The 16,988-nt window shown below is 42.6% G+C and overlaps 1 protein-coding gene across 1 annotated transcript in view; it reads right to left on the bottom strand.

Moving 5' to 3' along the window:
* The window catches only part of RYR3 (ryanodine receptor 3), a 366,436-nt gene that overhangs the window by 211,765 nt on the left and 137,683 nt on the right, over nucleotides 1-16,988 (bottom strand). The window contains 2 exon segments of the mRNA XM_023752849.1: nucleotides 2,187-2,403; nucleotides 15,632-15,824. Of these exon segments, the coding sequence (XP_023608617.1) occupies nucleotides 2,187-2,403; nucleotides 15,632-15,824 (410 nt within the window).

Raw genomic sequence — 16,988 nt, forward strand, 5'->3', positions numbered from 1 at the left:
AACCACAGGGCTCTACTTAGCGATACTTAATCGGCATATTGTGTTAATGTGCCCCAGGGAGAATGGAGTTGACTATGTATGAGTACCTTGTACTTAACTTCTCCTTTGACAATAATTTCACAGGATGCTAGATTCTAAAAAATGACAAGGTCTCCTTTGAGGTAATAAATTGTACCTTTCCAACAAGAGCTTCCCTATTATTTTATTTCCCAGCCACATTTCCCTAGATCAGTGATGGCGAACCTATGACATGCGTGTCAGAGGTGACACGCAAACTCATTTTTTTGGTTGATTTTTCTTTGTTAAATGGCATTTAAATATATAAAATAAATATTAAAAATATAAGTCTTTGTTTTACTATGGTTGCAAATATCAAAAAATTTCTATATGTGACACGGCACCAGAGTTAAGTTAGGGTTTTTCAAAATGCTGACACGCTGAGCTCAAAAGGTTCGCCATCACTGTACTAGATCCAGGGTCCATACCAATTCACCGTTGGGTCCTGACAGTACCTTTCTGGCTTGTGGATCTACCTCTGTTCTTTGATTTCCAAATGTTCAATTCTGCATGTTTAGAAACTCTTCTAACTCTTTGGTCAGGCCCTCTTCTCCTCCTTCATCAAAACTTCCCCTCACTTTTAAAATATCTTTCATCCCTGACCAGTTTGGCTCAGTGGATAGAGTGTCAGCCTGTAGACTGAAGGGTCCCAGGTTCGATTCCAGTCAAGGGCATGTACCTTGGTTGCGGGCACATCCCCAGTAGGGGGGTGTGCAGGAGGCAGCTGATCGATGTTTCTCTCTCATCGATGTTTCTAACTCTCTATCCTTCTCCCTTCCTCTCTGTAAAAAATCAATAAAATATATTTAAAAAAAATAAAATATCTTTTAGAGGCCCCATTTGTTCCAATAAGCCTTTTCTGAGTAACACACACTGATCTGGTAATTTAATAAGAGGGGCAGCACAGAGAAGCAGGAATCATGCTCCTGCTCATGTTCTTCCCCAGCTTGGGCACTAGCAGCTTGTGTACACAGAACAGCTAATGGGGTTCTTTGGTCCTCAAACTTCTTGTCTAGAATAGCCAGGAACCAGAACCAGATGATGGAGTCCTAAGATCACCCTGGCTCACAGACTCCTCCCTAGTTTCCCATCTACATTCTCAACTCCAACTACTCTCCAGGTGCTATACTAGGCTCTGTGAAGCAGGTTAAAAAATGCTATAGTTTCTGTTCTATGGCACTTCACAATTATCAGCTACAGGATGTGAGAAGGAAACTCATGAGCATGTGCACACACCTGAATGTAACAGGGTCATATGAATATTATGAAAAAATGCGTGCTCTAGACCTTCTACACACCCAAAGAGCTTTATGCCTCCAGACCATTAACCCAAGCACCTCAAAGACAAATTCCCTTTACACTTACTTTCTCTAACATCTACAATAATGATTTGAGTAGCACTGGTTTATAGGAAATACTGAAAGCTGTTTATGCCCTTTATCATAACCATGTGAACACATCTCTCTCAAAATATAGACCCTGGAAGGGGAAAATGTCCATTTATCAGCACTTTTAAAGCCATTATCTCTATCCCATTTCTTTAATTTTTATTTCCAACTATTTTCCTTTATACTTCTTTTCTTCTGAGCATCCAGCCACACGGGAGTACTAGTACTCATCACCGCCTGCCCCTAGTTGTGTTTTTACTTCTAGTCCCTTACTTATCTCATTCCTGTGACTTCACCCCTGGACACCCATCCCCATTTAAGCTTATTGAGGGCCCTTATTGAATTCTATCCTCTGTACACAGACTCTGAAACCATTCTAGCCAAAAGGGTGTGCAGCATTTCCTTGTGCATGCTCTTCATTTTGCACTTATTACATTTACACTTTAAAAAGTAATACATTCACTTTTTAGCTCTTCAACTTGGTTGTGAACTCCCAGAGAATACCAAAACAGTTCTGCCTATGTATCACAGAGCCTAGTACCAGTGCCTTGTGAGTAGCCAGTGCCTAACTTGTCCATTAGTTGAGAAATCCTTAAAGAGCTCAATCTACACCTATGGTGGAAACTTGAAGAATAACAGTGGTTCACATTCTATGACAATTCTATAGACAACAGAGAAAGAATGATGTAGCCCTATTACTTCATCCTCATGGGTTGCCTCCTGTTGGCAGATTGAACCTACCTGACTGGTGTCTATGGGGCATGGGGTGAAAGAAGCCTGGGAGAGGAACTGGGTGGTTCCCAACAGATCTCTAATGCCTTCGCTGTCACGTTTATATTCTTTGACAGGCTCCAGTCTCATCTTTTCTTTGGGAAGTAAGGCTTCATAGCAAGGGGCATAGCCAGAGGGAGGCAGAAACTTAAATTCCCCATGACGTCCACCCATCAGGAAACGTACTCTGTGTCATTTGGAGAGACCAAGAAGAGAGAGGTTAAAAAAATATTCCAGTCCAAATACACACAAATTCAAGACCAGTTCCCCCTAAACTCAAGTTATTTTGTGGGAAGCGACTGGATTCAGACTCAGCACAGCAAACATCCTAAAGTGTGAAACAAAAGCAGTGGACAGAGAACTGAGTGTGGTCCTTAGGTGACCATATCAGCCACGTTCTTAAAAGTTAGTTTGACTGTTAATATCACTAGAGTAAAAAAATCTATACTCTAGTGGATAAGTCACTACACACATTATCACTAGAGTATTAAAAAGAATACAGGGATGATGATATTATTCTCTAAAAATAAGATTGGAATCAGTGCATGAGAGCTTTAAGTCTTTTAATCTGAGGGAGATTAGTCACATGTCAGTGAAAGGAAGGACGATATAACTACATGAGGAAAATAGGAAATTCTTATTTTTAGATGAAGGCAAAAGATTTAGTAGCACCAGAGTATTAAACACAAATGGTATACATGCCAGGTGACATTAATAGAAATGGTACACTGCAGGGGCTGCAGTTCTCCAAAGCAGCCATATGAGGGCGACTCTGAGGAAACATCCTCAGGTGGCCACTGCCACAGGGGCCAAAAGGGAACAAAATGTTTGCTTATTAGAGTCCCAGTGCTTTTCTTAGGGACGCAACCATCCTGCTGGTCTCCAAGCCAGATTCCCTGGCTCCCTTCACCAGTGCCTGGAGGGACCGCCAGAGGAAGGGGAAAGGACAGTTGGGGGCTCATAGGAATGGCAGGCACTAATTACCATGCTCTGAAGTCTTTTTTAATATTTTAATTCAGCATTCTGGCTGACTTTCAGCCCCAGGTCTACAAGTTAGGTCAGCATTAGGGTTGGACCCCAAGGAGGAAAGGGTGAACTATTTCAAAATGATATTCACATGCTCCTAAGTTAGCAACTAGAAATACAGCTTTTCCAAGTCAACTGCAACCACATTAAATTGATGAGGAAATGTGACTGAAGTTTTAAGTAATGAAAACATGGTAAGGTATGCAGCCCAGCAGGGTCAACAATAATTTCACACAGGAGAAATCAATCCACACACATAGCATCTGCACACAATGCTCACTCCCTCCACTTAACCACCATTTACTGAGCTCCTAGGACTTGCAATGTTCTCCGCACTAAGGATTTAGCACTGAACACAGCACAGAGTAGGCATCCAACTAGACCCGTGGTTGGCAAACTGCGGCTCGTGAGCCACATTCGACTCTTTGGCCCCTTGAGTGTGGCTCTTCCTAAGCCTTAGGAGAACCCTAATTAAGTTAATAACAATGTACCTACCTATATAGTTTAAGTTTAAAAAATTTGGCTCTCAAAAGAAATTTCAATTGTTGTACTGTTGATATTTGGCTCTGTTGACTAATGAGTTTGCCGACCACTGAACTAGACCAATGGGTCTAAATGCTGATTGGGAGACATCCAGTGAGGGGATAAAGAGGGAGACAAAATAAGTTGGGGAAGAGGGTTCCTCCTAGATTGGAGTCAAGGAAGGCATCTCTGAGGAGGAGACATATAAGTTAACCCCTAGGATTAAGGGGAAGCTAATGAGTTCAAAATCTGGAGGAAGAGCATTCCAGGCAGAAAAAACATGTGCAAAGGCCAGGAGATAGACAGAGCTTGGGTAGAGGTGGTGTTGTGAGAACACGGAACGCCTGAGGGGCAGAATATGAGGTGAGAGGCGGCAGGGCTAGACCAGGCAGGGTCTGTGAGCCAGGAGAAGGAGCTGAGATTTTCTTCCAGGTGGGAAGCTTCTGAGGGATTTTAAGAAAAGATAAAAATGTTCAGGTTGCTCTATGTAGACAGGCCTGGGGAACAATTTGAAGGCAATTGCAGGCACCTGACACCCATCTAGTCACAGTGAGAGATGAGGGTGGGTTGCACAGGGTAGTGATGGCCAACATGGAAACAAGCAGCCAGATCCCACTTTAGGGGGAGGGAATTAGGAATGTTAGGAATTGCGGATGGAGTGGGCACGTGTGTGTGAAGCGAGGTGAGGTACACAGAGGAAGGACTGCGACCCAGCAAAACTCTCACAGCAACACTCTCCACTAGGCCTCACTTCCTTCATTCTGGCAGGGCAGCCTTGCAAGCGAAGTCGCAGTGTGGGCTGAGTCACTGTGACTGTGGACATAGCCTGATTGTGAAAATGGAAAATAAAAATCTCCCCAAGTGAGAGACCTTAAGGTTTTTTCCTTTCCAACACAAATACATTCTTTATCCCAACAGCATTTTAAGATTAATTATAGAAATATGAATCCTCCCACTTTCCCATTTTAAAGTATTAAACCACAATGCTATAGAGTCAGCACCACAATTATCCCTTGCAAATGTTCCTACATTAAATGTTATGCAACAGGGCATGATCTACATATATTAAGAATATGAACAATGACATTAAAACAAAATTGAGTCATTAGCCTGCAGTGTTACTAATTTTGTGAACCTTCAGGAAATAATGACTAAGCCTTGCAACCATTTGTTGAGAACTTCCCAATCCATCCGTAACAGAACAGACTGTGTTCCTGACATGTGGAAACGATGGGGTAAAATGGGATCTTTCTGAGCAAAGAATGAGTGTGGGATTTTTTTGCCTTTCTCTCCTCATTGAGCATCCTTCCTGTGAGAAGCTGAGCTGGGAGCTTGTACGGCAAGTGCGTTCTTTGTTACTTGGAACTTAATTATTCTTGAGCTCTCTTGCCAGTTCTGTTTCGTTTTAAAATTTCTCTTACGTTTTAAAATCGGCTGTCCTCTTCTGGAAAGATAACAAATCAAGAAAGGTGGAGTTCCATGTAGCAGTAAGGAGAACAATACTTTCTGCATGTATATCCAGTTATTAAAAGGAGAACAATAATGAAGATAAATCTTAATCTTATCTCCTGTAATGGCCACACAGACTGTAAAATGAAAAATTTACATAGCCAGTAATCAGTGTTTACTGCTTGCTGAAGCATCATCTTCCAAGCCATAATGCTATGCTTCAGTGGGTGGCAGGATTGGTCTTGGGTTGCTTCCAAAGCCTGTCAGACGGGAGCCCAGCTCCCAGCAGGTGGGACTGGACAGGAGCTGGCTCCAGGCACACCCATGTCTGTGGCTCCTTCCCTCGCAGCCCATGAGGAGCTGCCCAGAGACTGTGGGATGGGCTCCAACAAGTCGCCACCATTATTGGGGGTCCTCCTCCTCCTCCTCACTCACTCCTTGCTCGTTCAGGGAAATCCAGACTGACCAGGTTGAAGGAAAGAACTAGGGATGAAATATAGGAAATAATCAAAGGAAAGGAATGAAATGGCTGAAATCCACTTTATTTGAGGATATTAGGATGGACTACCCTCTGAATCAGAGTTTTAGCAGAGGTCCCAAGGAGGACAATTGAGCGAATGCCAATTTTTTCACACCCTGGAGTGAGGTGCTGGATCAGCTACAGAGGAGCTCCCAGTTCTGTTAGCTTCAGCTCACTGTGCACCTCCACAGAGATAAGCAAGGTAAGGAATTCACACGAAGAGAACTGTCAGGGAGAAAAGGAGGTAGGGGTTCTCTCCCATCTAAAGTGGAAGGGTGAGGGCTTCAAGGACCTACTCAGAACTTCACAATTGGCCCCTGAGGTTTAGTAAGGGACACATTTACCTGTGATAGGGCTGGGGGTGGGGAGAGAGAGGATGGGAGGATGGAAGGGAGAGAGAGAGCTCATGGGAGGGAGAGAGAGAGAGAGAGAGAGAGAGAGAGAGAGAGAGAGAGAGAGAGATGGGGTCAAGGAGTGTGCTTCTGGAAGGCCAGATAGAGAATCCAAATGAGCCAGCTGTCAGCCATCTCCAGAAAGGCAAATAACTGAATAGAGATCAGAAACCCAGGGGCTCAGGAGGTTGGAGGCCTGGGAAAATGTAGAGGGAGGTTTGGAGCCAGGGGGAGCAGCCAACACAAGTGCAAAGCTTGTGTCAAAAGAATTGCCTGTGTCAGAGGCTTCCAGCCCGAGGCCCTTCAAGAAAACTACAGAAGGCCCCAAAAGGGAAAGAGGCAGCCATTGCACAGCTGCTACACAAAGGTCTGATACCACATGCCAGCCTCATCAACTCCAGAGGACCAGCCCTTCCCTCAGCCATCTCACCCCCTGGGCTCAGCTCTAGAGGTTCTGAAACAGGGAGGGGCTGGCTAACTGGGAGGAGCTGAACCAACAGGGACAAAAGGTCATCCTCAAACCTCTGGCCAAGTGGGGGACGGCTCTAACTGGGTACAAATCGGGAGTTTTTATGTCCACATACATGGGGCTTTTAAATTACTGACAAGATTGTTCTTGTTCTTAAAAGGAATAATAAGGATGCAGACTCTGCCCAAGAACTCAAGGAGTCCAGAGCACGGGTTTGAAGGGGTCGAAGGAGAAACAACCAAGTTACACCCCCCTATCTACTCCTGTCAATACATCCATTATCTGGCACTCAATGTTTGTCTTTGAAATCCTTTGCCTCATTCATAAATGAGAAGTTTCCAAATAGAATGTAAGTCTCTCTCTTTTAGGTGTATGCTTCCCTGCTCCTTGGGTTCCACGGACTCTCCCAGTGTCACAGAAAAGGTCAAAGTTTAAAAAAAGATAATTTAAGAATAGAGTTCTTAATTAAAATTAGTTCTTCTTTATCCTCAGATTTTTCTCTGCATTAATGGGTTATAAAATCAATTTCATTAATCAATTTGATCTCTTCCACTAAAGCACTTGTGTCATCTTCTGGGGTCCTTCCCATGGCTCAGACACTCCATCAGCTCTCAAAGGTTTTTCTTCCTAAAGTGATTACAGTAAGCAATTGTGTCCTCAGATCCTCCATCTCAGAATGAGCAATAGCTTCAGTAATGGCCACCTGGGAGTACTGAAGTTTCAGGATGTGTGGAAGAATTTTCTATTTACTTGACGGATTTTGAAAATAGAGCAAATTGTATTGAAAAATCCTCATGAGCATTTTCATCTTTTGAGATTTGTGCGTTTTTACTTGCCAGTTTGCAGAAGAGATGAGAATACCTATTGCAAATATCCAGATTTGAAAGACTGATCCATGAATACAAAAAATACAGTAAAAATCAAAGCTTTGCTGTGCTCAGAAAGGACTATTTTCCTTATTCACAGCTAGCAATCACATGAAGACACTTTAGTCTTAGTTACTCTTACCTGCTACTGAGTCCCTCCCAGAGAGTTGGGATGGTGTCCCAAAGAACAAAAGGATGCAGGCTGTGGTTAAGAGGAGAAAGACTTAGCAAGCTTTTGTTGACCTGAATTCAACTCATGATTTCATAATGGCTTCTTTAGTCCATATTGCTTAGACAGGAGACCAATCTGAGTTATGTACATTCCCACATTCATATTTCTTCCTGGCCAGTGTTCGATGAAAGCCCAGGGCAACCCAGCCAGTGCTCATCATGTTCGTCACAGAAGTATATTTATCTCAGCAATAATTTCCACAGCATTGACCACAGCAAGCTGGAAATAACTAAGCTGTTGGTTACCTGAGTTTCAGCCAAGTCCGTAGATACCAAGGGAAAACAAACAGCAACTGCAAACACCAACCATCTTTGGATATTGTTGTTTTTATAAATTAGCAAGGGCTGGTAAAGAGTTATGTAAGATGATAACAATCTATGGGGAATTTATAGATATAACATATATTCTACTACAGCAGCAATTTTCAACCTTTCTCATCTCATGGCACACATAAACTAATTATTAAAATTCTGCAGCACACCAAAAATGTATTATATTTTTTGCTGATCTGACATAAAAGCAGGTATAATTTTGATTCATTTACACGGGACAGCTATTGTTGTGTTGGCTGTTGTCATTTTTTTAATTTGACAACCTAAGGGAAAAGAGGTTAGTGCCCCTCACTAAATAGTCAGGTATTGCATGTTTTAAAATTCTTATGGCACACTAGTTGAAAATCACTCTACTACAGTGATTAATTCATCAATTTTCTGCAAAACAAAATGTAGTGCCCAAATTTCACTATATCCTCAGCTTCTGCATAATGCTCCCCAGGTGGGTCATGCCATGATGCCATTTGGTAGGGTCAGGCTACCTTTTAATAAGAATTTCCTGGAATCTAAGTAGTTGAACCTTTTGGGTGGGCTCCAAGGTACATATGCCTCATCCCAAGTTCTGTCCTCTAATGAACAAGGCTGTTACACTGAAGCCCTGCTAAACTAATCACACCAGCCACAAATCACACCAGGAAGAAAGCTAAGAAGGCATATTCATAACAGAAGAGAGTACATATTGATGTGTGGATTTTGTAACTACTCATGCTGCCTTTGACTTCACTGTGGGTAAATCTAATTGAGAAGATTTTTGCTTTTTGATGACTGCTGGCAGGGACATCCTAACCAGGTGTTGTTATTAACAAGATAGTTTGTAATCCTATATAATAAAGAGGTAATATGCAAATTGACCATAACACCCTTGCACAAGATGGCCGCCCTCATGTGGTCCAAGATGGCTGCCACAAGATGGCTGGCAGGGGAGGGAAGTTGGGGGGGGACCAGGCCGATAAATGAAGGTAGTTGGGGGCAACCAGGCCTGCAGGGGAGGGCAGTTGGGGCAACTAGGCTGGCAGGGGAGGGCAGTTGGGGGTGATCGAGCTGGCAGGAGAGGGAAGTTGGGGGCAACCAGGCCAGCAGGGGAGCAGTTAGGTGTTGATCAGGCTAGCAGGGGAGTGGTTAGGGGGTGGCCAGGCAGGCAGGCAGAAGCATTTGGGGCCATTCGGCCCCCCGGCCAGTTGAGTGTTGGGAACAAACCATTCCCAATTTGGGAGGGGGTCCCCAATTTGGAGGGGGCCCGGGTGGGCAAAAGGACCCCCTTCCCTCCCCCCCCCCCCCCCCGCCTAGTGCATGAATTTCGTGCACCAGGCCTCTAGTTACAAAATAATGTGGGGTCGCCAAGACAAGACTTCAACCTCAGTAAAGACTATTAAATAGGAGGCAATGGGGCTGTAAAGGAGAAATCTAATTAGAAGCCATAGAGAAGTTAAAATTGAGGAAATTTCTAAGTTCTTCTCTGATGGGAGAAGAATCTTTCTCTCAAAGGGCATAATCTTGCACCTTGCCGGGAGAGACACTGCATAACAGACAAAATTCTACTCTATTGGGTAAAAACAATAATTTGTTTTCAATTTTATTAAACACACTAGAGGCCCGGTGCATGAAATTCATGCATGGGGGGTAGGGGTTCCCTCAGCCAGGCCTGCACCCTTTCCAATCCAGGACCCCTCGGGGGATGTTTGACTGCCGGTTTAGGCCCAATAACTGCTCTCCCCTGCTGGCCTGATCCCCCTAACTGCTCTCCCTTGCCAGCCTGAACACCCCTAACTGCCTCTGCCTTGGCCCTGCCACCATGGCTTTGTTTGGAGGACATTTGGAAGGTCTAGAAGATGTCCGGTCTAATTAGCATATTACCCTTTTATTAGAATAGATTTATTTTCAGTAAGATGCTTTAACTTGGAGTTAAAATCCTGATTTCTCTTTCTAGCTCTCTGCACAAGTGAACTAAAGCAGCAAGCAATAGAGGGGGAACTACTGTGTTTCAGTACAAATCACACCTCACCAGCTGATGTGACAGTCAGTATTAGGACATCGATCCCATTTGCTCATGAGTGAAAATAAACCGACACAGGACCAGCACTGACCCTGACCAGTGACACCATGTGATGGATTGGACGTACTTCAGCGAAAGGTATTTCCCAAGAACGCAGGCCAACTGCGATCCATCTCTTCTCAGATCATATCATGTTCTGAGAACCAAAGACAGGAATATCTCAGAGGTGATATTTTCCTGACAGAAAAGGAGGCTTGAGAGACATCAAGCCCCTGGCGTCCCACTGGAGCTTGCTGAGTTGCAATAAGCAAGAAGCTCTCATAGCTAAGGTGTTAGCTTTTCAAGTCAGCACATTTGCACAGTTCAGTTTCTTAAATTCTCTCAGCAGCTGTGCCTTATAAATGGGTGAGCCATCTCATGTTTCTCATCTGGGAACTCTGCTTCTCTCTCTCCCGTGCATGGAGAAGGCTGCATGATCTGCTGACCAAGAGACAAGCTGCTAGAAAGATCTACAGGTGGATACCTATCAGTCACCTATTTCTTCACCTGTCAGCTGCAGTTCCTTGCCAAGAGAAGAGTTTTTAAACTCCCCCCTCCCCTGCCACACACACACACACCAAAAACACACACGTTTAAAAGTCCTATCTCCTATCTCATAGCTGAGGGAGATTATATGGATGAGTTAATGATTAAAAATCATTATGCAGCTGGCAAGATTGGATGTACTATTCTCTAAACACAAAATATTCAGAAAAGTCCATTAACCAGCAGACTGGAAAAGACCCCTCTGGAGAGATTTGACTTCTAGCTAAGTGCTTCTCTCAGACGGGAAGCAAAACCCAGTAGATGGGATGTGGCGAAGATAAAGACGGGAGGGGCACTGGCGCTGGGTGACCATGGCCATCAATCACCAGGCAAATGCCGGCCTGGGCACTGACGGCTCAGAGTGAGCAGTTCCTCCAGAAGAAGGCACTGAGTCAACAGGTGGATGGCCAAACGCTCTTACGTTGTATTTAGATTTCTACTCATTCTCTTTATTCTTGGGGAACGGAGTGGGAAGATGAGCAATGGGACTTTACACAGGTTTCCCCCGGCTGCCAGGGGGTCTTTGTCCATTCAGCTTCTTTGTGCGTACAGTGCCTATATCTTTTAATATGCTCCTTGTTTTCTACCTGCTCCTAAGGATACCGATGAGGAATGATATGTCACACCACACATATGAAGGGAGAATTGGCATGAAATTCTCATGGAAATATCATCCGCACAGAGAAACACAGGAAAGAACTCCCAACTTTTAGAATTTAGTCCCTGGGGCTAATGTATGCCGGTGATAAGTAAATTTACAAACCTAGTAAACTTTTGCTGTAGTGGTTCTCCATTTCTTACAAGAATACCCAGCAATGATAATGTTTAATTTCAATATATTATACACATCTATATGAGTATGCTTATAAATATGCATGTGTGGATTTGTGGGTAAGTACGTGGATATTGTGCCACTAGGTGTGTTTGCAAACATACATTACTGTATATACTGTGCATGAATGCAAATGTGTCAAATTCTAAAGGTTGAATATCATTTCCAAAGGATAATGTTTTATTCCTAAATAGTTTATTTACTGGAAACAGGACAGAATTTTTATCCTCTATTATAAATATGTGAACATATCTTGATTTATCCGTCCACAGGAGGTGCTGACCCTATCACAGGGCTGTCACTCTGGAAATCCCATCACTTGGGTGCTGGGAGCTCTGTGATGGCTTTTTTTGTGGTCCCACAAAAAGCTCTGCTCTGCACAACTCTCCTCCTCTCATGGCCCTTTCCAATGGTTTCCATGGACACCACAGTGATCCTAACTAGTTTCCTGCTCAACTGATGGTGATCTCCTTAAGAGGCAGGAAGCAAGATGGCTAAGAAAATTTGGGGAAAAAAGAGTTAAATTGGGATCTTGCCTTCCATATGTTAAGATGTATTGTCAGACTAAAATAATTAATACAGCTTCCAAATAGTGCAAAGAAGAGGGATAGCAATGAACACAATAGTTAGCAATAGTATGTAGACAGTCAGCATGCGTAGTAAAGTCCAATTTAATGTAAAAGTATTAAGATGCATAAATAAAAGGGTAATGTGATTATCTCTGGTGGTATGATTATGGGGTCTTGCTATTTTCTTTGACTTATATTACTTTTGTAAAAGGGAAAAACAAAATAGAAAAATTATGTATTCAAAAGTAAATCACAAACTGAGAATATTTGAAAACTATAAGGCAAGAGTTTAACAGACTTAATATATGTAAAAAATTGTTCCAAAATTAATACCAGAAAGGCAGAAAACACAAAATTAACAAAGATTTTGGGTTAAAATAATACATAAAAACAGTAAGCATAAACAAACTCAACCACATTGCTAATCAAATAGAAAATGAAGACTTTAAGATACAACTGTCTCAAATTAGCAAAGATGAAAAATAACCAATAACAGAAAAAGTTCATGAGGATCCATTCAGTTGGGTGTTCCCTTATGTTGCTTTAAGTGATACTACAGACCCAATCCTTTACTTATATGAAAAGTTTGGAGCTGTGTATTAGACTGCAGAATTTTTTAGATTTAAAGAAAAAAAGAAGGTACATGTAATATATTAAAAAGTTCCTCCTTGGAGTCTCAGGCTCTGAGCTCCAGTTCCGGGCGAGTCTCTAGGGACCCAGACTCATACGGGAGAAGCGGGACTGTCTGGCATCGGTCAGAACCCGAGGGCAGCTTTCTCTCCGAGGGGCTTGCAGCGATTAATGGGATACTGAGAAGCAGAGTCTCTGAGGGCAAGACTGAGAGCAGCCATAATTGCTAACTCCGCCCTGTTGATCCTGTGGGACCCGCCCCGCCCAAGCCCTGCAGGGAGACTTTTGTTGGATAGCCTCAGGCAAAGGCTAGATTAGCACCTCCCTAGAGATCCAGGAGCCAGGAAGCCCAGAGGTCAGAGTGAGACCATCCAGTTTGCAGCTCTGTGGAACCATAAAAGACACACTCAGGGGGCAGACTCAGTGAGCACCAAAGCCCCATCGAAGCAAGTCTAGCCCCAGAGGGGTGTCTCCAGCACAGAAGTTCTCCCACTGCAGACACAGCTGATTCTCACAGCCAATTGGCCTGGAGGTCAATTCCTCCCAGTGATAACTACAACAATCAAGGCTTAATTACAACAAGACTGTGCAAAAGCCCACAAGGGGGTGCACCAAGAGTGTCTACCTCAGGTAATTGGGACACTTAGCACAGAAAGGCACTCTATCGACACAGCGAAGCATAAAAAATGCCGAGACAAAGAAACAGGACACAAACGACAGAATTGGAGGAAAGCAAACTGCTGGATATAGAGTTCAAAACCACACTTTTAAGGTCTTTAAAGAACTGTCTAGAAGCCGCCGATAAATGTAGTGAGATCTTCAAGAAGACTGGTGAGACCGCCGATAAATGTAGTGAGATCTTCAAGAACACTTGTGAAACCCTCGATGTTGTGATAAAGAACCAACTAGAAATTAAGCATACACTGACTGAAATAAAGAATATTATACAGACTCCCAACAGCAGACCAGAGGATCGCAAGAATCAAGTCAAAGATTTGAAATACGAAGAAGCAAAAAACACCCAACCAGAAAAGCAAAATGAAAAAAGAATCCAAAAATACGAAGATAGTGTAAGGAGCCTCTGGGACAGCTTCAAGCGTACCAACATCCGAATTATAGGGGTGCCAGAAGAAGAGAGAGAGCAAGATATTGAAAACCTATTTGAAGAAATAATGACAGAAAACTTCCCCTACCTGGTGAAAGAAATAGACTTCCTAGTCCAGGAAGCACATAGAACCCCAAACAAAAGGAATCCAAAGAGGACCACACCAAGACACATCATAATTAAAATGCCAAGAGCAAAAGACAAAGAGAGAATCCTAAAAGCAGCAAGAGAAAGAAAATCAGTTACCTACAAGGGAGTACCCATACGACTGTCAGCTGATTTCTCAACAGAAACTTTGCAGGCCAGAAGGGAGTGGCAAGAAATATTCAAAGTGATGAATACCAAGAACCTACAACCAAGATTACTTTATCCAGCAAAGCTATCATTCAGAAGTGAAGGCCAGATAAAGAGCTTCACAGATAAGAAAAAGCTAAAGGAGTTCATCACCACCAAACCAGTATTATATGAAATGCTGAAAGGTATCCTTTAGAAGAGGAAGAAGAAGAAAAAGGTAAAGATACAAATTATGAACAACAAATACACATCTATCAACTAGTGAATCTAAAAATCAAGTGAATAAATAATCTGATGAACAGTATGAACTGGTGATTATAATAGAATCAGGGACATAGAATGGGAATGGACTGACTATTCTCGGGGGGGGAAGGGATTTGGGGGGTGAGGGAAGAGATTGGACAATAATCATGCACCTATGGATGAGGACAGTGGGTGGGGAGTGAGGGCGGTGGGTGGGGTGGGAACTGGGTGGAGGGGAGTTATGGTGGGAAAAAAGAGTAACTAATGTAATAATCTGAACAATAAAGATTTAATTAAAAAAAAGAAATCATTAGAAAAAAACAAAAAACAAAAAAACAACAACAAACAAACAAACAAAAAAGTTCCTCCAGTCAGGTGGGGGGCTGTACCCCATAATAAAATACAGTAATATTTCTATAGTTAAACATGTAAGTATTCACAAGATGTGGAATAAAGACTAAAAATAGCCTCATTTCTGTTGCTGATAGCTTTGCCACAAAATGAATTTAGTTCAGATTTTGTGGTAAAATAAATCATAAAAAGTTTATGTTTCTCAGAGCCTTTTAGATTTCAAAATTATTGATAATAAATTCCAAACTGTTCAAACAATCTTTCTGAAAATATATTGGCCACATAATTATAAACTTGTACTTCAAAAATTTCATTCCTTTTGACCTACTTGTATGGGGCACTAAATAGAAATGCAGACAAAGCTATGCTCAAGGATGTTCATAATAATTTATAATGAAATGGAATCAGCATGAAAGTATAACAACAAAGTAATGGCTATATAATGGGAGAGCCAGATAAAAGGATATTATATGGCCATATAAATCATTTGGAAGAAGATACTTAATGACTCAGGGAAAGGCTCATTACTTACTCCTGAATGAAAAGTAATCAAGACATAAAACTTCAGATTTAGGGGGATGTCAATTAAAAATATACACACATATTTGTAGAATAAAAGACTTGAAGAGAATATATCAAAATATCAAGAGATTATAGCTCAATGATGGGATCATGGGTGATATTTATTGTTTTATTTATGACTTTATCTTTTAAGCTTTTTAGAATGAGCATGTGATACTTTTCATAATTGTTAAAGTAATTCTACACAGGATTTATATCATTGATCTTTCTATTTATCTGAGGACATTCTATAACCCTGGTAGGAGGTATGTGTTCCACAAGTATATATGGAGTGAATGAATGGCTTTGCATTGCTCTTCCCTTCCTGGGAGAGTTTGGCTTGCGGTGCTGAAGCCCTGAAGGAGATTTCCACGCTTCCAGCTCATAGGAGTGGTGGGAGGTGGGGTAACAGCTACTCTCCATGAGGTCACGGCCATAACTTACTTGACACCTGCTGAAAAGCTCACCACAGGGAAGAAGAGCCCATCGGTGTTGAAGTTTTCAAACATCCCCTGCACAGGCTGCCCGTTGATGCGGAAAGAGATGCTGGGCACCCCGAGGTCCAGGCAACAGCTCACCACGTCGTCCGATTTCAGGAGGTGCTGGTTGATGGAGGCCACAGCTCTGGGAATGCGGCCTGGTGAGCAAAGAACAAGAAAAAGGTGTGTGGAACTCTAGAGTCTAGAGGAAACACTCACAGGCCACCCGGGGGAGGTGGGAGGTCAGATGGCACACAGGAGGTCTGGTCATGCTATTGCATTTGAAGTGCAACCTGGCTTTCTGAAACAGTGTGAGATGAGCAATGAGAAATGACTTCCTAAGCTGATGAGTGGGCAGCCTGAACAGCATGAGTCTCAGAGGAAACTCTCAAGCTGCCAGAAATGAGAACAAACAAGAATTCAACCTGCTCAACGTGTGCTCAGACTCTGGCCTGGTGTCTGAAATAACGGACAGACTGGGAGGTGGTAGTGGTGGAGGGTGGTGTGTGTGTGTGTGTGTGTGTGTCTGCTATTTCTTCTAAATAATGTTCTGGCAAGCTTACTTAGTGCTAGCCTAGTATTTCATTCCTGGAGTTATAGAAACAAAAACAATAGCAATAGCATTTGTTGTTGATTACACTGTGTCAGGCTCTCTTCTAATCACTCTACAAGGAATAATTTATTCAACATTTACAGCAACCCCACGACAGTATTATTTTCACTTGACAGATGAGGACAATTGAGTCCACAAAGGAAAGTGACTTGACCAAGGTCACACAGTTAGTAAGTGACAGAACCAAGACTCAAGCCCAGGTAGTCTCATTCTAGACATACCCCTTACCTGCTACACACTACTGTCTCTTGAGTGGTATATAGCATATCAGTCATTCATTTAATCAAAAGTGTAGGAATAATAATGGTACCTTAAAAACAACTATTGACGGCCATGAGGGAATCACTACACCCATTTTACAGATGTAGAAGCTGATGTTTTTGGTAATATCACAGGCTCAGGTTCATGTAGCAGGTAAGGACTTGGAATTTGAATTCAGCCCTCTGTGACTTCAAGATCTCTCGCCACCCTCACCCCCATGCCATCATATTACAGAGCAATTGGAAGGATACACACCTTAAGTGTGGGTGCAGGACTCTTCAAAATTGTTAGGAGCCTTGAAAGCCCTCACAGGGGTAGATATAGCCACTTTAGTATTGGATGCAGGAGTCATCAAAGTCAAGAACAGCAAAGCCATCTAGCCATTACACTATGCGGCAGAGTTGGCTTATTTGTTTTAAAGAATTTTACTACCACAGATAGGCAGAAA

This window comes from Myotis lucifugus, unplaced genomic scaffold, assembly GCF_000147115.1.
Source record: "Myotis lucifugus unplaced genomic scaffold, Myoluc2.0 scaffold_38, whole genome shotgun sequence".
Lineage (NCBI taxonomy): Eukaryota > Metazoa > Chordata > Mammalia > Chiroptera > Vespertilionidae > Myotis > Myotis lucifugus.